Below are 24,861 nucleotides of genomic sequence, written 5' to 3'. Positions count from 1 at the left end.
GGATACAAGAGGAACAGACCAGCCAGCTTGTTACCTGGAGAGGATACAAGAGGAACAGACCAGCCAGCTTTTTACCAGGAGAGGATACAAGAGGAACAGACCAGCCAGCTTGTTACCAGGAGAGGATACAAGAGGAACAGACCAGCCAGCTTGTTACCTGGAGAGGATACAAGAGGAACAGACCAGCCAGCTTGTTACCAGGAGAGGATACAAGAGGAACAGACCAGCCAGCTTGTTACCTGGAGAGGATACAAGAGGAACAGACCAGCCAGCTTGTTACCAGGAGAGGATACAAGAGGAACAGACCAGCCAGCTTGTTACCAGGAGAGGATACAAGAGGAACAGACCAGCCAGCTTGTTACCTGGAGAGGATACACAAGGAACAGACCAGCCAGCTTGTTACCTGGAGAGGATACAAGAGGAACATACCAGCCAGCTTGTTACCAGGAGAGGATACAAGAGGAACAGACCAGCCAGCTTGTTACCTGGAGAGGATACAAGAGGAACAGACCAGCCAGCTTGTTACCTGGAGAGGATACAAGAGGAACAGACCAGCCAGCTTGTTACCAGGAGAGGATACAAGAGGAACAGACCAGCCAGCTTGTTACCAGGAGAGGATACAAGAGGAACAGACCAGCCAGCTTGTTACCAGGAGAGGATACAAGAGGAACAGACCAGCCAGCTTGTTACCTGGAGAGGATACAAGAGGAACAGACCAGCCAGCTTGTTACCTGGAGAGGATACAAGAGAAACAGACCAGCCAGCTTGTTACCTGGAGAGGATACAAGAGGAACAGACCAGCCAGCTTGTTACCTGGAGAGGATACAAGAGGAACAGACCAGCCAGCTTGTTACCAGGAGAGGATACAAGAGGAACAGACCAGCCAGCTTGTTACCAGGAGAGGATACAAGAGGAACAGACCAGCCAGCTTGTTACCAGGAGAGGATACAAGAGGAACAGACCAGCCAGCTTGTTACCAGGAGAGGATACAAGAGGAACAGACCAGCCAGCTTGTTACCTGGAGAGGATACAAGAGGAACAGACCAGCCAGCTTGTTACCAGGAGAGGATACAAGAGGAACAGACCAGCCAGCTTGTTACCAGGAGAGGATACAAGAGGAACAGACCAGCCAGCTTGTTACCTGGAGAGGATACAAGAGGAACAGACCAGCCAGCTTGTTACCAGGAGAGGATACAAGAGGAACAGACCAGCCAGCTTGTTACCTGGAGAGGATACAAGAGGAACAGACCAGCCAGCTTGTTACCAGGAGAGGATAGAAGAGGAACAGACCAGCCAGCTTGTTACCAGGAGAGGATACAAGAGGAACAGACCAGCCAGCTTGTTACCTGGAGAGGATACACAAGGAACAGACCAGCCAGCTTGTTACCTGGAGAGGATACAAGAGGAACATACCAGCCAGCTTGTTACCAGGAGAGGATACAAGAGGAACAGACCAGCCAGCTTGTTACCTGGAGAGGATACAAGAGGAACAGACCAGCCAGCTTGTTACCTGGAGAGGATACAAGAGGAACAGACCAGCCAGCTGCATATCTGTATTCCCAGTCATGTGAAATCCATAGATTAGGGCCTAATTAATATATTTCAATTGACTGATTTCCTCATATGAACTTTAACTCAGTAAAATCTTTGAAATTGTTGAATGTTGCATTTATATTTTTGTACAGTATACTCTTAATAAAACCCATCTCTAGTATCCTTCTACGCTAATAAAAGTCCTGTCTAGTATCCTTCTACGCTAATAAAAGCCCTGTCTAGTATCCTTCTACGCTAATAAAAGCCCTGTCTAGTATCCTTCTACGCGAATAAAAGCCGTCTAGTATCCTTCTGCGCTAATAAAAGCCCTGTCTAGTATCCTTCTACGCTAATAAAAGCCCTGTCTAGTATCCTTCTACGCTAATAAAAGCCCTGTCTAGTATCCTTCTACGCTAATAAAAGCCCTGTCTAGTATCCTTCTACGCTAATAAAAGCCCTGTCTAGTATCCTTCTACGCTAATAAAAGCCCTGTCTAGTATCCTTCTACGCTAATAAAAGCCCTGTCTAGTATCCTTCTATGCTAATAAAGCCCTGTCTAGTATCCTTCTACGCTAATAAAAGCCCTGTCTAGTATCCTTCTACGCTAATAAAAGCCCTGTCTAGTATCCTTCTACTCTAATAAAAGCCCTGTCTAGTATCCTTCTACGCTAATAAAAGCCCTGTCTAGTATCCTTCTACGCTAATAAAAGCCCTGTCTAGTATCCTTCTACGCTAATAAAAGCCCTGTCTAGTATCCTTCTACGCTAATAAAGCCGTCTAGTATCCTTCTACGCTAATAAAAGCCCTGTCTAGTATCCTTATACGCTAATAAAAGCCCTGTCTAGTATCCTTCTACTCTAATAAAAGCCCTGTCTAGTATCCTTCTACGCTAATAAAAGCCCTGTCTAGTATCCTTCTACGCTAATAAAAGCCCTGTCTAGTATCCTTCTACACTAATAAAAGCCCTGTCTAGTAATCTTCTACTCTAATAAAAGCCCTGTCTAGTATCCTTCTATGCTAATAAAAGCCCTGACTAGTATCCTTCTACGCTAATAAAAGCCCTGTCTAGTATCCTTCTACGCTAATAAAAGCCCTGTCTAGTATCCTTCTACGCTAATAAAGCCCTGTCTAGTATCCTTCTACGCTAATAAAAGCCCTGTCTAGTATCCTTCTACGCTAATAAAAGCCCTGTCTAGTATCCTTCTACTCTAATAAAAGCCCTGTCTAGTATCCTTCTACGCTAATAAAAGCCCTGTCTAGTATCCTTCTACGCTAATAAAAGCCCTGTCTAGTATCCTTCTACGCTAATAAAAGCCCTGTCTAGTATCCTTCTACGCTAATAAAAGCCCTGTCTAGTATCCTTCTACGCTAATAAAAGCCCTGTCTAGTATCCTTCTACGCTAATAAAAGCCCTGTCTAGTATCCTTCTACGCTAATAAAAGCCCTGTCTAGTATCCTTCTACGCTAATAAAAGCCCTGTCTAGTATCCTTCTACGCTAATAAAAGCCCTGTCTAGTATCCTTCTACGCTAATAAAAGCCCTGTCTAGTATCCTTCTACGCTAATAAAAGCCCTGTCTAGTATCCTTCTACGCTAATAAAAGCCCTGTCTAGTATCCTTCTACGCTAATAAAAGCCCTGTCTAGTATCCTTCTACACTAATAAAGCCGTGTAGTATCCTTCTACGCTAATAAAAGCCCTGTCTAGTATCCTTATACGCTAATAAAAGCCCTGTCTAGTATCCTTCTACTCTAATAAAAGCCCTGTCTAGTATCCTTCTACGCTAATAAAAGCCCTGTCTAGTATCCTTCTACGCTAATAAAAGCCCTGTCTAGTATCCTTCTACACTAATAAAAGCCCTGTCTAGTAATCTTCTACTCTAATAAAAGCCCTGTCTAGTATCCTTCTATGCTAATAAAAGCCCTGACTAGTATCCTTCTACGCTAATAAAAGCCCTGTCTAGTAATCTTCTACTCTAATAAAAGCCCTGTCTAGTAATGTTCTACACTAATAAAAGCCCTGTCTAGTAATCTTCTACTCTAATAAAAGCCCTGACTAGTATCCTTCTACTCTAATAAAAGCCCTGACTAGTATCCTTCTACTCTAATAAAAGCCCTGTCTAGTAATGTTCTACACTAATAAAAGCCCTATCTAGTATCCTTCCACTCTATATTCCAGTAACATTCCCTTCCTTTCCGCCAGTGATATTCTAAAAGACTCTTCAGAAAGACATATCACTATCTCTGTTTGATGAGTAGATAGTTGATATACCAAGCAGAAATAACTGATTAATGTCAAATGAATGGTGGGAAACTGATTCTCAGCACTCTAACTGAAATCATGTACTAGACCAACTGAAGTTAGATGCCTGGAAGGACATACAAGAGAACAGCATTAAGGCCCAGTATGTTCATGTATGTATGGGTCAGTATTCTTTCCAGTAAATGTCTACATGGACCGTAAATTAAATCTGCTTCTTTTTCATCATCAAAAGAGCCAACAGTCCTGTACTGGTATACTGAATGTTAAACTGAACATGACGCCACCTAGTGGAGAAAACAAACCCAGATTGTGTTTGACCAAGAGAAAGTTACAGAACAGTTTCCATAATAGAGCTCCGCCACAGGATGAAGCAGATAATAAACAAAGCCAACTTTATTGAATGTTATATTACATCATTGGGGCATGAATGCGTTTTCCAAGCGTACAAATTATGTTGAGGAGTTTGATGTTAATTAGAAAACAAGTCACAACATGTTTCAGCTTGGAACTTCGCTGTCAAGAATTATCGGTTTGATCAGCCAAAAACAAAGCATCGATTAGAGATAGAAGAGAAGAATGTAACAAACCTAAAGAACACCAGATTAGGGATTATCTACAATCTCAATCTTTCACAACTGGGATTGTAAATCTGCTCGTTTCTACCCAACATTGATTTATAAACTAAAATACATTTCTAGGTTTCCACAGGGACAAACTGAAAACTAGGATGAAAGAGACCAACAAAGAGACATTAGGTATTTAATGAGAGGGGTTTGTTTTCTGTATGAAGGTGTGGATGAGAGAGAGAGAGAGAGAGAGAGAGGTTTGTTTTCTGCATTGACAGTTTGCCTTAAACAAGGACCATAGCTGGGATCTTCAGTGGGAGTCCGGTTCAGATGCCAGAGTCTACATCGACCAGCTCTGGGGGCATGGGGGACTTGGGGTGTTTACTCTCAAAATGCTGCTTGAAGGTTTTGGGGTCCGGCATCTGTGACTGTGTAGAGGCAATGCACAGGACAGGGTCGTCAATCATTTGCATTCAACTTATTTCATAGGATTATGTTGCTATTTCAACAGAAAAAATGGTGAAATACCACCACAACAATTGTGTTAAGTAACAAACCATAACAAATGAAGCATGATTGAGAAATCTGGTTGGAAAACAATAGCTGCTGTATTTAGGAAACTGTTTGAACAGAGCTACCACAGAGCAGCAGCAGAGCTACCACAGAGCAGCAGCAGAGCTACCGCAGAGCAGCAGCAGAGCTACCGCAGAGCAGCAGCAGAGCTACCGCAGAGCAGCAGCAGAGCTACCGCAGAGCAGCAGCAGAGCTACCGCAGAGCAGCAGCAGAGCTACCGCAGAGCAGCAGCAGAGCAGCAGCAGAGCTACCGCAGAGCAGCAGCAGAGCTACCGCAGAGCAGCAGCAGAGCTACCGCAGAGCAGCAGCAGAGCTACCGCAGAGCAGCAGCAGAGCTACCGCAGAGCAGCAGCAGAGCTACCACAGAGCAGCTGCACTCCCTGGCCTACTGTTGATAACCAGGGTCGTATTCACTAGACACCAAACGGAAGAAAACGGACTGAAAACGTTTTCTATTGAAAAACAGTACTACGTTTTGTTACGGGGAGCACTAATGAATACGACCCCTTGATCCTGCAACCCAACTTCAAATGGTTCATAGTCCCCGATTGAAAAGCAACCACTTTTCTTTAATAAGGAACTCACCAGGCAGACACCGCAGGTGTGCACTAAAGCTGCCTTGGCGGCCGTCTTCTGGTCATGTCCTTTGGCCTTCTTGGCCTCGGCTTGCTTCTTGGCATTCTTCTGCTGAGACTGGACTTTTTGATGACCACGTGCCATGTCTGGTCCTAGAGCTGGAGGTACAAGCCAACAGGCTGGGTGAGTGTTACTGAATAGGTCGTTATCAATAAAACTTCACAATATGGTACAGAGCGTTCAATTTGGCAGCTGGGGGGGAAGGAGACCCCAGCTGGGGGGCAAGGAGACCCCAGCTGGGGGGAAAGGAGATCCCAGCTGGGGGGCAAGGAGATCCCAGCTGGGGGGCAAGGAGATCCCAGCTGGGGGGCAAGGAGATCCCAGCTGGGGGGAAAGGAGATCCCAGCTGGGGGGAAAGGAGATCCCAGCTGGGGGGCAAGGAGATCCCAGCTGGGGGGAAAGGAGACCCCAGCTGGGGGGAAAGGAGATCCCAGCTGGGGGGAAAGGAGATCCCAGCTGGGGGGCAAGGAGATCCCAGCTGGGGGGCAAGGAGATCCCAGCTGGGGGGAAAGGAGATCCCAGCTGGGGGGAAAGGAGACCCCAGCTGGGGGGAAAGGAGACCCCAGCTGGGGGGAAAGGAGACCCCAGCTGGGGGGAAAGGAGATCCCAGCTGGGGGAAAGGAGATCCCAGCTGGGGGGCAAGGAGATCCCAGCTGGGGGGCAAGGAGATCCCAGCTGGGGGGCAAGGAGATCCCAGCTGGGGGGCAAGGAGATCCCAGCTGGGGGGCAAGGAGATCCCAGCTGGGGGGCAAGGAGATCCCAGCTGGGGGGAAAGGAGATCCCAGCTGGGGGGAAAGGAGATCCCAGCTGCACTATCTATTGCCAACTATGTGCAGTTTTACTGCAAGAATAAGGTCAGTAATTTTTATTCATGGGTTTTGGGGGGAATTGATATCTGGACATTGCAATAGAGATGTTTTCTGCTGTAGTGAGGGTAGTGATCCGCTGATAATCCGAAGGGGATTCATCAGGTACACCGTTTTTAGACGTTTATTTAGAGAAAACCATGCGCCAGTATTCTGGATAAATGGAAAACAGCACCGGGTGAGATCCGTTGAGAAAGTGGGTCCGAAATGATTCATGGTAGTTGAGGCCATTACCAACAGAAACTATAAGGGATACTTGGTACTATAGACACTAATGTGTAAGAATTCTGAAGGTATGAGATTTTCTAGAATTATCGAGATTAAACCGTAGAGGGTAAATACCTGCACGTATGAGATGTTCTAGAATTATCAATAAGACTCAATAGAAAGAAGAACTCTTTAATGTATGAGATAGTTATAGGGGTATCCTGATTTGAGAAAAAGGTCACGTGTACGGGGTTGATCATATGACGTCAATATATTGTATTTCGGTACATTTAGGGAATTATGGTAAAAGTAACCATAGGTAAAGGTCAAATGTTGATAGAATTAACATTCAGAATTTGGGCACTAATATTGATTGTGTGTTGGGAAATAGCGTTGTGTGAATGTGATATGAAAGTCGTGGGAATTAATTAATCTAAAATTTTGAGAATAATCGGTTGATATAATGATATCTTGGGGTTTGTAAAAAACACTGCTTGTCATAGAATAGTGTGAGATTCTGGGAGGATTTTATGACCTGAGGGGGAAGGGTCGAGGTAGCTAACGTTGGTCCGGTTGGAACTAGATTAACTTGTGGCAATAAAGAATCAGAAATACGAATGGGTTAGTTGATAGAGATATATAAAAAAATGATGAAATTGATTATTAAAGAGTGGATAAAAGTGGAATAATTATAATAACTATCCATCACGTCAGAGCAATGTAGTAAAGGGAGGTATAAAATACACAGAGAATAGCAGAAAGGTTATATCTAGTCAGAAAACAGAAAACTTAGAGACTGAGCAAGAAAAGAACAGAAGGGAGAGGAAGGATTTGACGGCCACATTGGGAGAGAAGAAGAAGAGAGAGGGAGGCTACCAAGACAGGAGGCAGAATAGGAAAGGTGACGAGAGGAAGGATTTGACGGCCACATTGGGAGAGAAGAGAAGAAGAGAAGAGAGAGGGAGGCTACCAATACAGGAGGCAGAATAGGAAAGGTGACGAGAGGAAGGATTTGACGGCCACATTGGGAGAGAAGAAGAAGAGAGAGGGAGGCTACCAAGACAGGAGGCAGAATAGGAAAGGTGACGAGAGGAAGGATTTGACGGCCACATTGGGAGAGAAGAGAAGAAGAGAAGAGAGAGGGAGGCTACCAATACAGGAGGCAGAATAGGAAAGGTGACGAGAGGAAGGATTTGACGGCCACATTGGGAGAGAAGAGAAGAAGAGAAGAGAGAGGGAGGCTACCAAGACAGGAGGCAGAATAGGAAAGGTGACGAGAGGAAGGATTTGACGGCCACATTGGGAGAGAAGAGAAGAAGAGAAGAGAGAGGGAGGCTACCAAGACAGGAGGCAGAATAGGAAAGGTGACGAGAGGAAGGATTTGACGGCCACATTGGGAGAGAAGAGAAGAAGAGAAGAGAGAGGGAGGCTACCAAGACAGGAGGCAGAATAGGAAAGGTGACGTGATTTAGGTCAATTAAGAATTGGTTAAAAACACCACGAAGGGATTATTTGACGTGAGTACCTATACGTTTCTATCGTTATATATGTATTAACTTGCTCACCCAAACGTAGACGTACGTCATGGGTGGGAATGTACTTAATATGGGTTTTCTAAGTTTGTACCGTTGTTGGATCATGTGATAAGGTTTAATGAATAATCGGACCATAAGTCATGTGATTATAGACGTAATGTATAATATAGTACAAAGCCAATATAGTGTTCCATTGAACTATTATGGGTTATTATCATTTGGCATTTCAAATGAAACCCCACCTCTTTAAGGAATACCTGGGATAGGATAAAGTAATCCTTCTACCCCCCCAAAAAAAAAAAAAAAAAAAAGATATTGTAAAGTGGTTATCCCACTGGCTATAGGGTGAATGCACCTATTTGTAAGTCGCTCTGGATAAGAGCGTCTGCTAAATGACGTAAATGTAAATGGCATAGAGTGAAATCTGTATTTATGAGTGTAATTCAACTGCTGGTATGGGTTAGGGTTAGTATGCTGGTATGGGTTAGGGTTAGTATGCTGGTATGGGTTAGGGTTAGTATGCTGGTATGGGTTAGGGTTAGTATGCTGGTATGGGTTAGGGTTAGTATGCTGGTATGGGTTAGGGTTAGTATGCTGGTATGGGTTAGGGTTAGTATGCTGGTATGGGTTAGGGTTAGTATGCTGGTATGGGTTAGGGTTAGTATGCTGGTATGGGTTAGGGTTAGTATGCTGGTATGGGTTAGGGTTAGTATGCTGGTATGGGTTAGGGTTAGTATGCTGGTATGGGTTAGGGTTAGTATGCTGGTATGGGTTAGGGTTAGTATGCTGGTATGGGTTAGGGTTAGTATGCTGGTATGGGTTAGGGTTAGTATGCTGGTATGGGTTAGGGTTAGTATGCTGGTATGGGTTAGGGTTAGTATGCTGGTATGGGTTAGGGTTAGTATGCTGGGGGTTGCATGACCGGATACTACTGAGTATTTGGTTTGGTGATGTTGAATGGAAGATTTGTAGCGTGTTTTGGTTTGAATAGAACGACTCACTTATTTAACAGGAATGGGGGGGGGGTAGATCGTTTGTGTTGCCGAATGAGGTGAGAGTTGAAAAACTACTAAGAATAGAGAAGTATAATGGACATACTATCGTAATAAATAAACTGAACCAAACATGACGTGACTACAGCAATTTAGGATGATTGTTGTTGTTATGTTAGTTTTTGAACCCTACGATAGAGGTAAAGGCAGAACGCAGAAGAGGTTCCATGTTTTTGTCTGCGGATGTTAGCCATTGGGGTTGGCTGGAACGTGAGAGCGCTGTAAGGGATATTCAATGGTGACTGTGGAGAAGAAGTCATAGGGTATGAAAAATGTATACACTCACTAACTGGAAGTCGCTCTGGATAAGAGCGTCTGCTAAATGACTCAAATGTCAAATGTAAATAGGGGGTTGAGTGTTTGGGATGAAAGGGCTGGCTAGTTGGGGTTGCGAGCTAGTGACGTTTGGAGTAGTGACGTGGCTTGCTGTGCGACATGGTTGTTTGGTGTGCTTTGCAAGAAGAGCGGATTTTGTGGAGCGATGGGTAATGGTGTTTCGATGGTAAATGTTGTCGATATGTGTAGAGGATCCTTGGTTCGAGTCCAGGAAGGGACAGAAAGCAAATATTTTGCATTGATGCTACTGACCTAGATTACTAGATGAATTGATAACATTACGTGAAAGGAATTGTCTTACCAACACATAGCGGATAGTATAACATAGTAATTAAAGTTGCATATCGGTGAATAGATGTTGTTAGTTTTGACTATAACTTTACAATAATTTGTCATCCGTTAAAGTACTGTTATATGGAAAGTTAGCGATAGAGAATAATAGATATTGTAGAGGGTTAATGGGGTTATGCTGAAAAACTAATCTGTTTCTGGTACGTTGAACAATGGGATATAGGGAACTATTAGGATGATGGATTAAATAAACATTTTTTGTAAGTATGAAGTTATTAAACAATAGGTTTATATTTTAAAACAATGCAACAGGTTGCGATGTTTAAATTAATAGAAAGGGGTTATAGGTTTATATTAGAAGGTGTAGTGAACTTAATGAAACGTGGTATTATATAGTGTCTTCCAGGATTGATGGAAGTCTCTTATAGCATTATGTTAAGGGGAGAGTAGGAGACAACGTAACAAAGCATTTTTAAATAGATGCCTGGGATAAAATATCACGGCTTCCTTACACTGAGTAATTGATTATAGTGCGAATGGATAAAATATGACATTTAGAGGGGTGACAGGAACAATATCAGGGGAAACAGATATTTCCTATGTTGATTGATCTAGTAACGATACCAGGATCATTTGATATGGGATCAAAAGGAGCAGATTTAGGGGTTGAATAATCACTGTGATAATTACAGAGGATGAAGTCTGAAGGGTAATCAATTTAAAATAATCATTGTAAACTCAGACATTTGAGTGGTTTTCATCTTTTGAGAGATTGTTTGTCATCTTCTTCTGGAGTAGTTATGTGGAATTAGATTAAAACAAACCATTATTGATGTGAGATAGGACAGGGTATATATGCATCATGTTTTGGGGTGTAATTAATATTTTTGGATTACTGATTGTAATTGAATGTTAACAAAATGTACAATTTCTCTTCCAGGAGAAGGGGGGGGTTTAGGTTTGAAAGATTTAAGTATGGACCTGTCATGTCCAACCATCAGTCTTTAGGTCAAGCCCGGGTAGAACAGAGTTTAAACTAAACATGAGTGTTTTTACAAGATAAGGGATTGATTGATGGTATTACTATTGATTCTGAACTGAATGAAAGTTGAATTTAGCCCCCATCATAGACAAAGGAAGTGGGAGGAGCAATAAAGAAGCAAGGGGCAGTCTCAAAAGAAGGGATATGGCATAAGGATAATTTACCAATATTACCTAAGTGATTGTTTAGGTAGGTGGTAATACTGACACATGGGCAGAGCCAGGTGTCAACAGGGGGGATGATGGTAGATGGTAGGATTAAAGATAACTAGACGGAGGAGAGGACTAAATACTTAAAAATTGTTTTATTTGGATACGGTCTAGAAAGAAAATACTAATGTGAACGGTATGATTAGAGAGGGGTTAAGGAAAACACACAGGAGAGCAGGAAGAAATGGGGTACAATGTCTACCGATAGTATTAATGACGATCAGGAAAACTCCAGATAAAGGGTTATTGCCATTTGAGAAAGTATTTGGTAGACCATACAGAATGACCAGAGGACCAGAGCAGGCAGAGATAGAAACTGAGAGCACCCTAGCAGAACACATGAGAAGGTTGTTTATTAACCACACCTGTATGTCAAAGGTTTTGTGCCCCACAGGTGAACTAAAGGAGAAGGTGACCCACTCTATCCAACCAGGTGATTGGTGTGGATCCAGTCCCTAAAGAAGAAAGACTGGAAGCAGGCCTGTTGGGAAGGGCCCTATCAGGTTATATTGGTCACCGCCTTTGCCATTAGAATAGCAGAAAGAGCAACCTGGTTCCACGTTACCCACTGCAAAAAGGTAGGAACACATACAAGCACCACTGAAAACACGCAGAGTTTAGAGAGAAGAACTTGACCAATAGGGTCTGGGGATCACCTCTGTTAACGAAGATCTCCTACCCCGAACTATCACCACTGTAGTGTGTTCTTAGGGTGTGAGTATGGGGTGATACCAAGCAGAAAGACTAAGGGCAAGAGAGGGTTGGCGGTTTTTGGGAATATGGGTAACCTGAGTTGCATCAGAGTCTCGGCAATGGTCCTGATATGTCAAGATCAACCACCAATTGTGCTATACCCTTACCATTGTTAAGAAGTCAAAGAGAAGAGAAGCGACCCGACATACTGACCGTCAAGGACGAGTGGCCTACAAAATAGAAGTCAGAGAAGGGCAGACTGTAGGATTCAAAATAAGGGTTAGGGACGTAGCCAATGGGTGGGGTACATGTCAATAAGCAATTTGGGATTATAAAAATCCCATTATATTTGTGTTCGCCCCCCACGGCAGATTGTTCCTACACTCAAGTGCTTAAACATACTTGGGGATGGGGATATGAGACCGGGCGGGACTGGACATCCAGATGGGGGGGTAAAGAGAAACAAAGACATCACCAATTATCAATTGGAGATAGTAGTAATGTGATTTAGGTTCGGAAAGCACAGGAGAGAAGTCTGAACCTTACAGCCCCTGTAACCGATGTGTGGTGGGCGTGTGCCAGTAAAGGCAGAGAATACCAAAAGGGTGACTAGGTACGTGCACCCCGGTTCTACTGGTTCAGCTAGTTAGAATTAGTCACCAGGAACCAAGGAAAGGGTTAGACAGACGTAGGAGGAGTTTTGACAAGAAGGAGAATAGCCCTATTTAGATGAATGCGATTGGGATACCAAGGGGGGTACAGGATGAATACAAAGCTATGAAACAAGTAGGGGAATGGTTTACTGCAACGTTCTTTTGGTGGGTGACAAACAAAAATGTGGATTAATTATATCTATTACGACCAACAACGATTTATTGGCCAGACTAGGGATGCAGTAAAGGGGATCTCTGAACAATTATCCGCCACCTCACTCACGACTTGGGAAAATAGGTTGGCTCTAGATATGTTGCAGGCAGAAAGGGGCGGTGTCTATAAAATGGTGGGCCATTGTTGCACATTTAACCCTAACAACACTGCACCGGATGGGACGGACACCAGAGCTCTTGCAAGAGAACTGAATGTTCATTTCTCTACCAAAGCCGCCTCCAACGTCGTTTTAGAGAATTTGGCAGTACGTCAAACCGGCCTCACAACCGCATGTAACCATGCCAGCCCAGGACCTCCACATCCGACTTCTTCACCTGTGGGATCGTCTGAGACCAGTCACCCAGACAGCTGATGAAACTGTGGGTTTGCACAACCAAAGCATTTCTGCACAAACTGTCAGAAACCGTCTCAGGGAAGCTCATCTGCGTGCTCGTTGTCCTCACCAGGGTCTTGACCTGACTGCAGTTCGGCGTCGTAACCGACTTCAGTGGGCAAATGCTCACATTTGATGGCCACTGGCATATTGGAGAAATGTGCTCTTCACGGAAGAATCCCGGTTTCAACTGGACCAGGTATGGCGTCGTGTGGGCGAGCAGTTTGCCCCATGGTGGCGGTGGGGTTATGGTATGGGCAGGCATAAAATACGGACAATGAACACAATTGCATTTTAGCAATGGAAATTTGAATGCACAGAGATACCGTGATGAGATCCTGAGGCCCATTGTCATGCCATTCATCCGCCGCCATCACCTCATGTTTCAGCATGATAATGTACGGGCCCATGTCGCAAGGCTCTGTACACAATTCCTGGAAGCTGAAAATGTCCCAGTTCTTCCATGGCCAGCATACTCACCAGACATGTAACCCATTGAGCATGTTTGGGATGCTCTGGATCAACATGTACGACAGCATGTTCCAGTTCCCGCCAATATCCAGCAACTTCTCACAGCCATTGAAGAGGAGTGGGACAACATTCCACAGGCCACAATCAACACCTGATCAACTCTACGCGAAGAAGATGTGTCGCGCTGCATAAGGCAAATGGTGGTCACTAGGGCTGTGACGGTCACAACATTTTGTCAGCCGGTGATTGTCAAGCAAATAACGGTCAGTCTCACAGTAATTGACCGTTAATTAACAAACACATTTAGCATCTCCTGGCTTCCACGCACAGCCTACAAGCCACTGATGCAGACCTTTGGAACATCTGCATTTTATAAAGTCTAATTAATCCATGTAATATAGCCTACACCGTCACAATACATCCATTATTTATTTCAGACAGGTCTAAAGAAACATGATATGAAGAAAATGTAGTCTATTTCAGAAGAACAGAATAGCATACTCTGAGTTGTCCTTATGTTAGGTCCTGATCTGGCTATGCCATATGGCTGTGGGCTACACTAGTTCATTTAGCAGACAAGATTAGCTTAGAATTCCGTGGCATTATTTTATAGTATGAAGAATACGATTGAACAAAGCTGAATAAAATAGAAAGGATATTTTCTCCAAACGATTTGAGGGAGTGCACATATGCGGCTATTCTGTGTTGAGCGGTTAACAAAGAAACAGGTCCTCCTATATGCTTAATTTATTAGTTAGTTATTCATGTAACTTTAGTAGTTCTACAAACGGACTATATGTTTAGATTTTTAATACATTGTAAGGCTGCATGATACGACTATAATGATGATTTGAAAAAAAGTTGCTTGAAAGGCATGAGCTTGGTGGGGGGGTGCTGTGTGTGTTGGTAAGGGGTGCTGTGTGTGTTGGTAGGGGGTGCTGTGTGTGTGTGTTGGTAGGGGGTGCTGTGTGTGTTGGTAGGGGGGTGCTGTGTGTGTGTGTTGGTAGGGGGTGCTGTGTGTGTTGGTAGGGGGTGCTGTGTGTGTGTTGGTAGGGGGTGCTGTGTGTGTGTTGGTAGGGGGTGCTGTGTGTGTGTTGGTAGGGGGTGCTGTGTGTGTGTGTTGGTAGGGGTGCTGTGTGTGTGTGTTGGTAGGGGGTGCTGTGTGTGTGTGTTGGTAGGGGGTGCTGTGTGTGTGTGTTGGTAGGGGTGCTGTGTGTGTGTGTTGGTAGGGGGGTGCTGTGTGTGTGTTGGTAGGGGTGCTGTGTGTGTTGGTAGGGGGTGCTGTGTGTGTTGGTAGGGGGTGCTGTGTGTGTTGGTAGGGGGTGCTGTGTGTGTTGGTAGGGGGTGCTGTGTGTGTGTTGGTAGGGGGTGCTGTGTGTGTGTGTTGGTAGGGGGTGCTGTGTGTGTGTTGGTGGGGGGTGCTGTGTGTGTGTGTTGGTGGGGGGTGCTGTGTGTGTGTGTTGGTAGGGGGGTGCTGTGTGTGTGTGTTGGTAGGGGGTGCTGTGTGTGTGTGTGTTGGTAGGGGGTGCTGTGTGTGTGTGTTGGTAGGGGTGCTTGTGGTGTGTGTTGGTAGGGGGTGCTGTGTGTGTGTTGGTAGGGGGTGCTGTGTGTGTGTTGGTAGGGGGTGCTGTGTGTGTTGGTAGGGGGTGCTGTGTGTGTTGGTAGGGGGTGCTGTGTGTGTGTTGGTAGGGGGTGCTGTGTGTGTGTTGGTAGGGGGTGCTGTGTGTGAGTTGGTAAGGGGTGCTGTGTGTGTGTTGGTGGGGGGGTGCTGTGTGTGTGTTGGTAGGGGGTGCTGTGTGTGTGTTGATAGGGGGTGCTGTGTGTGTTGGTAGGGGGGTGCTGTGTGTGTGTTGGTAGGGGGTGCTGTGTGTGAGTTGGTAGGGGGTGCTGTGTGTGTGTTGGTAGGGGGTGCTGTGTGTGTGTTGGTAGGGGGTGCTGTGTGTGTGTTGGTGAGGGGGTGCTGTGTGTGTGTGTTGGTAGGGGGTGCTGTGTGTGTGTTGGTAGGGGGTGCTGTGTGTGTGTTGGTAGGGGGTGCTGTGTGTGTTTGGTGAGGGGGTGCTGTGTGTGTGTTGGTAGGGGGTGCTGTGTGTGTGTTGGTAGGGGGTGCTGTGTGTGTGTGTTGGTAGGGGGTGCTGTGTGTGTGTGTTGGTAGGGGGTGCTGTGTGTGTGTTGGTAGGGGGTGCTGTGTGTGTGTTGGTAGGGGGTGCTGTGTGTGTGTGTTGGTAGGGGGTGCTGTGTGTGTGTTGGTAGGGGGTGCTGTGTGTGTGTGTGTGTTGGTAAGGGGTGCTGTGTGTGTGTTGGTAGGGGTGCTGTGTGTGTGTTGGTAGGGGGTGCTGTGTGTGTTGGTAGGGGGTGCTGTGTGTGTGTTGGTAGGGGGTGCTGTGTGTGTGTTGGTAGGGGGTGCTGTGTGTGTTGGTAGGGGGTGCTGTGTGTGTGTTGGTAGGGGGTGCTGTGTGTGTGTGTTGGTAGGGGGTGCTGTGTGTGTGTGTTGGTAGGGGGTGCTGTGTGTGTGTGTTGGTAGGGGGTGCTGTGTGTGTGTTGGTGGGTGCGTGTGAGAGTGTGTGTGTGTGTGTGTTGGTGGGGGGTGTGTTGGTGGGTGCGTGTGAGAGTGTGTGTGTGTGTTGGTAGGGGGTGCTGTGTGTGTGTGTTGGTGGGGGGTGCTGTGTGTGTGTGTTGGTAGGGGGTGCTGTGTGTGTGTGTTGGTAGGGGGTGCTGTGTGTGTGTTGGTAGGGGGTGCTGTGTGTGTGTTGGTAGGGGGTGCTGTGTGTGTGTTGGTAGGGGGGTGCTGTGTGTGTGTTGGTAGGGGGTGCTGTGTGTGTGTGTTGGTAGGGGGTGCTGTGTGTGTTGGTAGGGGGTGCTGTGTGTGTGTTGGTGAGGGGTGCTGTGTGTGTTGGTAGGGGGTGCTGTGTGTGTGTTGGTAGGGGGTGCTGTGTGTGTGTGTTGGTAGGGGGTGCTGTGTGTGTGTGTTGGTAGGGGGTGCTGTGTGTGTGTTGGTAGGGGGTGCTGTGTGTGTGTGTTGGTAGGGGGTGCTGTGTGTGTGTTGGTAGGGGGTGCTGTGTGTGTGTTGGTGGGTGCGTGTGAGAGTGTGTGTGTGTGTGTGTTGGTGGGGGTGTGTGTTGGTGGGTGCGTGTGAGAGTGTGTGTGTGTGTGTGTGTGTGTGTGTGTGGGGGGTATTAAGTTCCCAGTGGTGTAAAGTACTTAAGTAAAAATACCCCAAAAAACTAAAGTATCTGTATTTTACCTTTGTATTTATATTTTTTGACTACTTTTACTTCACTACATTCCTAAAGAAAATAATGTACTTTTTACTCCATACATTTTCCTTGACACCTAAAAATACTTAGCAGGACAGGAAAATTGTCAAATTCACGCACTTTCACGCACTTAGCACTCACGTGCTTCATTTGTAAATGATGTTGGTGTGCCCCTGGCTATCAATACATTAAAAAAAACAGAAAATGGTGCCATCTGGTTTGCTTAATATAAGGAATTTGAAAAACAGTGTTCCCCAACTGGCGGCCCCCCAAGTTCTGAGCATTTAAAAAAATATATTTACTTTAATTATGATTTTCCTTGTTGGACAAAATAATCTGTTCCGAAGTGTTCCCACACAGAGAGACACGTGACCGTATACAAATGTAAGCAAGGTTTGAAATGATTGTTTTTGTGAAATGTTATTTTATTCGTTTGGCTTCTTGATGAATTTGATATCTACTAATGATTTGTTATTACGTTCCTGCCCCCGACTATCCGCTCAAGAAAAAAAAAAAAAGGTCAGCGGCTGAATCTAGCTGATAATTCCTGAAGTAGCATAAAAAGTTGTATTCTAATTTCATAATGTGTTTCAAACTCTTCTGTATAAAGCTGTCTTAATATGGTGTAGGCCGTCATTGTAAATAAGAATTTGTTCTTAACTGACTTGCCTAGTTAAATAAAGGTTAGATAAAAAATTGCCCCGTGTAGCTCAGTTGGTAGAGCATGGCACTTCTAACGCCAGGGTTGTGGGTTCGATTCCCACGGGGGGCCAGTATGAAAAATGTATGCACTCACTAACTAAGTCGCTCTGGATAAGAGCGTCTGCTAAATGACTAAACTGTCAAATAATAAAATAATGACCACCCTACCTTACAGTATTATTGATCTAAATAATATGACCACCCTACCTTCCAGTATTATTGATCTAAATAATATGACCACCCTACCTTCCAGTATTATTGATCTAAATAATATGACCACCCTACAGTATTATTGATCTAAATAATATGACCACCCTACAGTATTATTGATCTAAATAATATGACCACCCTACAGTATTATTGATCTAAATAATATGACCACCCTACAGTATTATTGATCTAAATAATATGACCACCCTACCTTCCAGTATTATTGATCTAAATAATATGACCACCCTACCTTCCAGTATTATTGATCTAAATAATATGACCACCCTACCTTCCAGTATTATTGATCTAAATAATATGACCACCCTACCTTCCAGTATTATTGATCTAAATAATATGACCACCCTACCTTCCAGTATTATTGATCTAAATAATATGACCACCCTACCTTCCAGTATTATTGATCAAAATAATATGACCACCCTACCTTCCAGTATTATTGATCTAAATAATATGACCACCCTACCTTACAGTATTATTGATCTAAATAATATGACCACCCTACAGTATTATTGATCTAAATAATATGACCACCCTACCTTCCAGTATTATTGATCTAAATAATATGACCACCCTACCTTACAGTATTATTGATCTAAATAATATGACCACCCTACCTTCCAGTATTATTGATCTAAATAATATGACCACCCTACAGTATTATTGATCTAAATAATATGACCACCCTACCTTCCAGTATTATTGATCTAAATAATATGACCACCCTACCTTCCAGTATTATTGATCTAAATAATATGACCACCCTACCTTACAGTATTATTGATCTAAATAATATGACCACCCTACAGTATTATTGATCTAAATAATATGACCACCCTACCTTCCAGTATTATTGATCTAAATAATATGACCACCTTACAGTATTATTGATCTAAATAATATGACCACCCTACCTTACAGTATTATTGATCTAAATAATATGACCACCCTACCTTCCAGTATTGGACTTAAATTACTGTAATTATGTATTCTGTACTGCCTAATTTGCTAATTAAGTGCCTAATTTGCATTTCATAATATGGCCAGGGCGATATGAATGATGTATTGATGGAACCATATGCCGGAGCTTGATCTGTTAACGTTAGCTCAGGTGTACATTGTCAACTCATCCACAGTAGCTACAACAAGTATGAGTAGTTAGCTAGGTTACGGTCTGATCCAGGAGGATATCTACATGGAATGCCACTATAAATAGCTAAGTGGTTAGCTAGCTAAAGAGTATTCATATAGCTCTGGTCCATTGGTCGACGACAACTGGTCGTGGGGACGATTCGACGCATGCGCGTGGACAACGCTAATCCAGCAGTTTTTTTTTGGAGAAACGAAACCCTTCGCACACAGTGAAAACAACGTTGTCAAGTAACATCTGTACTTTTGTCAGTTACGAAAGTATATTGAATATCCAGTCATTAAACAAACTCGGAAAGCGCAGAGGCAACTCGTCGTTGTACGACGGACCAGAGCTAGTTCAGACATAACCAGACTAACTTGGATAGTTAACGTTCGTTAGCTAGCTAACCGATAAACATTATCTAGCTAGATATGAGTGATTCCACAAATACACCGCACTGTGACGATTCACAAAACTAAACCACATTGAGAGAACGTTATCAGTAACGTTATCTTTGACTGAACGGCGGTTGGTCGTATGCTAGCTAGCTCTGTTGTTAGCAAACATGCTAGCTTCCAGCTGACCATATGGCAGACTGGCTAGCTAGCAACGTTCCGGTTTGTAGTTGATAAAGGCATACCGTTACATACGATAAGGTACGCCAATGCTAGATTACCCTAAATAAATCATAAGAAAACAAGAATAGTCAAATAAATGTAGCTACTAGCAAGATATACATTACCTCAGTCTTGGCAAAAAGGTGTGGATGGCAACGCTTCACGAAAATGTGACACAGCACCACTGATGTAGTTAGCCTAGCTAGCTACTTCTTCTTCTTTGGTATTATGGCGGTCCACAAACAAATGTTATAGCTGCATGCCGCCACCTACTGTATTGGCTGTGTATCAGCCTGCTATTCTGTAGTATGAATTCGTTGCACCTTGTGAAAAAATTGCCCTACCACCTCATCACTATTCCACTACTTTGGCCCTAGCTGATCCTACACCAGGCCAGCAGCCTGGGAGGACGGGACACTATTGTTCAAACACCTTGTAACTCTTCTGCAGGAAAATCTCATACACCCAAGTACTTCTCTGCAGCTGCCACCACAACATCTATCCTCTGATTTACCTTCCATTCCTGCGGTACAGTTGACAACCATGGCCATGAACGCCAAAAAACCAACCTTACTGAAGCACATGTTATTCCCATCACTCTCTATTGACCTCGGCCTACTCACAGGGATCCCCTCGGCCTACTCACAGGGATCCCCTCGGCCTACTCACAGGGATCCTCTTAGGATCCTCACCCTGGACCCATCTTCCTCTACTACTCTCTCCACTGCCTCAGCATACGACACCTTCTGTACTACTTTGATCCTGGCAACCTCAACCTGACTTTCTCTCACTGGACACCTCTGATCTCCAGCACCATGGGTACCCCTACAGTTTACACACACAACTTTTTCTAACAATACTACACATTCCTTTGTCTCATGTCCTCCTTCACACTTCTCAAATCTAGGAATCTCCCTCCTACACACTGCTGCCACATGACTATAAGCTTGACACCTAAAACACTGTAATGGGTTCGGGACAAAAGCTGTCACGGGATAACTGACACATCTTAACTTTATCTGGTAAAAACTCTGCATCAAAACTCAGTGGTACAGACAGTGTCTTCTCTGTTTCACCACGCTCTCTACCGGGTATGCGTCGCACCAAACAGCGGGCGTCACAGACACCGGGAATCTTCAAATTCAGTTGGCCCTCAACACTTAACACCACTCCAGTTATAACTATTTTCAATGGCGCCCTGCTCCGGAGAGGAAAGTAAGTCACAGTTGTTGTCCTCAGTTGTGTGGTACGGAGTGTACGCTCACTCTGGACGGCAGAAACGTAAAAAATCAACACAATTCGACTTTCACTGACCCAACCTTCCCAACCTCTTGTCCACCCAACCTGACACCACATATGGATCAGCCAGAAGGCAAGGATCAATTCTCTCCAAAAATCTCACTCCCACTGGGCCAAAAAATATATTCATCATCATCAGAACGAGGCTCAAACTCGGCGGTCTTCACTGCACCTGCCACCGCTGTTAATTCATACTCACTCTCATCATGTTCAATTTCCTTCTTCAGCAGTCCATATTTACTCTTAATGTGTTCCACTTTTTCCCAACCTCCATGGGTTCCCCTGACTCCATCTCCAAGTCCGACAATCATTTGGGCGTACCCGACATCTTGTCATTCCAATCTCAGTTTTTGTCTAGCTAGCTGGCTAGCCAACATATTTGACGCATTACTCTTTGTGGCAAATGAATCACTGACTGAATCAACACTGCCTTTCTCTGGTGAGGTTTGCACATTGCATTTGAAGATATCGTCAAATATTTTTGGGAGGGATAGATGAATAGTTTTATTTTTAATATTTTTCCATCTAACATTAGAATAAGCATAAGTGGCCTACTATGATTATTGTGTCAACACTAATATTGATCTTTAGTGTCTTTGAGGCCTACTCCAAAGCACTATGTGCACAAGTTGGTGTATGACACAGCTGTAATCCAAGGCTGGCAGGAGAGAGCAGAGAGAGCTATAATCCCAGGCTGGCAGGAGAGAGCAGAGAGAGCTGTACTCCCAGGCTGGCAGGAGAGAGCAGAGAGAGCTGTAATCCAAGGCTGGCAGGAGAGAGCAGAGAGAGCTGTAATCCAAGGCTGGCAGGAGAGAGCAGAGAGAGCTGTAATCCAAGGCTGGCAGGAGAGAGCAGAGAGAGCTGTACTCCCAGGCTGGCAGGAGAGAGCAGAGAGAGCTGTAATCCAAGGCTGGCAGGAGAGAGCAGAGAGAGCTGTAATCCATGGTTGGCAGGAGAGAGCAGAGAGAGCTGTAATCCAAGGCTGGCAGGAGAGAGCAGAGAGAGCTGTAATCCAAGGCTGTCAGGAGAGAGCAGAGAGAGCTGTAATCCAAGGCTGGCAGGAGAGAGCAGAGAGAGCTGTAATCCAAGGCTGGCAGGAGAGAGCAGAGAGAGCTGTAATCCAAGGCTGGCAGGAGAGAGCAGAGAGAGCTGTAATCCAAGGCTGGCAGGAGAGAGCAGAGAGAGCTGTACTCCCAGGCTGGCAGGAGAGAGCAGAGAGAGCTGTAATCCAAGGCTGGCAGGAGAGAGCAGAGAGAGCTGTAATCCAAGGCTGGCAGGAGAGAGCAGAGAGAGCTGTACTCCCAGGCTGGCAGGAGAGAGCAGAGAGAGCTGTAATCCAAGGCTGGCAGGAGAGAGCAGAGAGAGCTGTAATCCAAGGCTGGCAGGAGAGAGCAGAGAGAGCTGTAATCCAAGGCTGTCAGGAGAGAGCAGAGAGAGCTGTAATCCAAGGCTGGCAGGAGAGAGCAGAGAGAGCTGTAATCCAAGGCTGGCAGGAGAGAGCAGAGAGAGCTGTAATCCAAGGCTGGCAGGAGAGAGCAGAGAGCTGTAATCCAAGGCTGGCAGGAGAGAGCAGAGAGAGCTGTACTCCCAGGCTGGCAGGAGAGAGCAGAGAGAGCTGTAATCCAAGGCTGGCAGGAGAGAGCAGAGAGAGCTGTAATCCAAGGCTGGCAGGAGAGAGCAGAGAGAGCTGTACTCCCAGGCTGGCAGGAGAGAGCAGAGAGAGCTGTACTCCCAGGCTGGCAGGAGAGAGCAGAGAGAGCTGTAATCCAAGGCTGGCAGGAGAGAGCAGAGAGAGCTGTAATCCAAGGCTGGCAGGAGAGAGCAGAGAGAGCTGTACTCCCAGGCTGGCAGGAGAGAGCAGAGAGAGCTGTACTCCCAGGCTGGCAGGAGAGAGCAGAGAGAGCTGTAATCCAAGGCTGGCAGGAGAGAGCAGAGAGAGCTGTAATCCAAGGCTGGCAGGAGAGAGCTGTAATCCAAGGCTGGCAGGAGAGAGCAGAGAGAGCTGTACTCCCAGGCTGGCAGGAGAGAGCAGAGAGAGCTGTAATCCAAGGCTGGCAGGAGAGAGCTGTAATCCAAGGCTGGCAGGAGAGAGCAGAGAGAGCTGTACTCCCAGGCTGGCAGGAGAGAGCAGAGAGAGCTGTACTCCCAGGCTGGCAGGAGAGAGCAGAGAGAGCTGTAATCCAAGGCTGGCAGGAGAGAGCAGAGAGAGCTGTACTCCCAGGCTGGCAGGAGAGAGCAGAGAGAGCTGTACTCCCAGGCTGGCAGGAGAGAGCAGAGAGAGCTGTAATCCAAGGCTGGCAGGAGAGAGCAGAGAGAGCTGTAATCCAAGGCTGGCAGGAGAGAGCAGAGAGAGCTTTAATCCAAGGCTGGCAGGAGAGAGCAGAGAGAGCTGTAATCCAAGGCTGGCAGGAGAGAGCAGAGAGAGCTGTAATCCAAGGCTGGCAGGAGAGAGCAGAGAGAGCTGTACTCCCAGGCTGTCAGGAGAGAGCAGAGAGAGCTGTAATCCAAGGCTGGCAGGAGAGAGCAGAGAGAGCTGTAATCCAAGGCTGGCAGGAGAGAGCAGAGAGAGCTGTAATCCAAGGCTGGCAGGAGAGAGCAGAGAGAGCTGTAATCCAAGGCTGGCAGGAGAGAGCAGAGAGAGCTTTAATCCAAGGCTGGCAGGAGAGAGCAGAGAGTGCTGTAAAACCGACCTTGAGGCATTAGATTAGAATTTAGGAGGCTGCTCTTTTCCAGGATTTACATTTACATCATTTAGCAGACGCTCTTATCCAGAGCGACTTACAAATTGGTGCATTCACCTTATGATAGCCAGTGGGACAACCACTTTTTAAATGTTTATTTATTTATTTTTATGTATTTATTTTAATGGCGGGTGGGGGTGGGGTAAGGGGGGGGTAGAAGGATTACTTTATACTATCCCAGGTGTTCCTTAAAGAGGTGGGGTTTCAAGTGTCTCCGGAAGGTGGTCAGTGACTCCGCTGTCCTGGCGTCGTGGGGGAGCTTGTTCCACCATTGGGGTGCCAGAGCAGCAAATAGCTTTGACTGGGCTGAGCGGGAACTGTGCTTCCGTAGAGGTAGGGGAGCTAGCAGGCCAGAGGTGGATGAACGTAGTGCCCTCGTTTGGGTGTAGGGTCTGATCAGAGCCTGAAGGTAAGGAGGTGCCGTTCCCCTCACAGCTCCGTAGGCAAGCACCATGGTCTTGTAGTAGATGCGAGCCTCAACTGGAAGCCAGTGGAGTGTGCGGAGGAGCGAGGTGACATGAGAGAACTTGGAAAGGTCGAACACCAGACGGGCTGCAGCATTCTGGATAAGTTGTAGGGGTTTAATGGCACAGGCAGGGAGCCCAGCCAACACCGAGTTGCAGTAATCCAGACGGGAGATGACAAGTGCCTGGATTAGGACCTGTGCCGCTTTCTGTGTAAGGTAGGGTTGTACTCTGCGAATGTTGTAGAGCATGAACCTGCAGGATCGGGTCACCGCTTTGATGTTAGCGGAGAACGACAGGGTGTTGTCCAGGGTCATGCCAAAGTTCTTTGCACTCTGCGAGGAGGACACAATGGAGTTGTCAACCGTGATGGTGAGATCATGGAGCAGGCAGTCCTTCCCCGGGAGGAAGAGCAGCTCCGTCTTGCCGAGATTCAGCTTGAGGTGGTGATCCGTCATCCATACTGATATGTCTGCCAGACATGCAGAGATGCGATTTGCCACCTGGTTATCAGAAGGGGGAAAGGAGAAAATGAATTGTGTGTCGTCTGCGTAGCAATGATAGGAGAGACCATGTGAGGATATGACAGAGCCAAGTGACTTGGTGTATAGAGAGAATAGGAGAGGGCCTAGAACTGAGCCCTGGGGGACACCAGTGGTGAGAGCACGTGATGCGGAGACAGATTCAAATGAGGAGATAGACAGATGGGTCAGGGGAAAAAGAGAGAATGTCCACTTGGGAGAGATGAGGATTCCTGTGCCACCGCCGTGCTGACCAGATGCTCTCGGGGTATGCGAGAACACATGATCAGATGAGGAGAGAGCAGTAGGAGTAGCAGTGTTTTCTGTGGTAATCCATGTTTCCGTCAGCGCCAAGAAGTCGAGGGACTGGA

The 24,861-nt window shown here is 45.8% G+C and overlaps 1 protein-coding gene and 1 non-coding gene across 3 annotated transcripts; one reads left to right on the top strand and one right to left on the bottom strand.

Moving 5' to 3' along the window:
- Positions 1–4,168: 4,168 nt before the first annotated feature.
- LOC121556434 (zinc finger protein 706) lies at positions 4,169–19,700 on the bottom strand. Of its 2 annotated transcripts, none has more exons than XM_041870335.2 (3): positions 19,591–19,700; positions 5,519–5,667; positions 4,169–4,787 (listed from the first exon to the last, which is right to left on the bottom strand). In XM_041870335.2, exons 2-3 carry the CDS (start codon positions 5,651–5,653, stop codon positions 4,686–4,688), a joined length of 237 nt encoding a protein of 78 aa, XP_041726269.1. In that variant the 5' UTR covers positions 5,654–5,667; positions 19,591–19,700; the 3' UTR covers positions 4,169–4,685. The 2 variants fall into 2 exon arrangements, with proteins under 2 accessions (XP_041726269.1, XP_041726270.1); XM_041870336.2 differs by having other exon boundaries at positions 5,519–5,688; positions 19,591–19,677.
- On the top strand, positions 17,485–17,558 carry trnar-ucu. The gene has a single exon. It is a non-coding gene; the product is annotated as a tRNA-Arg (tRNA).
- Positions 19,701–24,861: the final 5,161 nt, after the last annotated feature.

This window comes from Coregonus clupeaformis, unplaced genomic scaffold (assembly GCF_020615455.1).
Source record: "Coregonus clupeaformis isolate EN_2021a unplaced genomic scaffold, ASM2061545v1 scaf0055, whole genome shotgun sequence".
Classification (NCBI taxonomy): domain Eukaryota; kingdom Metazoa; phylum Chordata; class Actinopteri; order Salmoniformes; family Salmonidae; genus Coregonus; species Coregonus clupeaformis.
Note: the sequence above shows the minus strand (reverse complement) of the source record. Positions and strands in the feature narration are given on the sequence as shown.

Bases quoted from the DNA above. Each gene is read 5' to 3' on its own strand.
- LOC121556434 (XM_041870335.2), bottom strand. From the start codon at position 5,653: ATGGCACGTGGTCATCAAAAAGTCCAGTCTCAGCAGAAGAATGCCAAG. The intron at 4,788-5,518 runs GTGAGTTCCTTA...GCCTCTACACAG, and splicing joins ACACCTGCGGTGTCTGCCTG to TCACAGATGCCGGACCCCAA.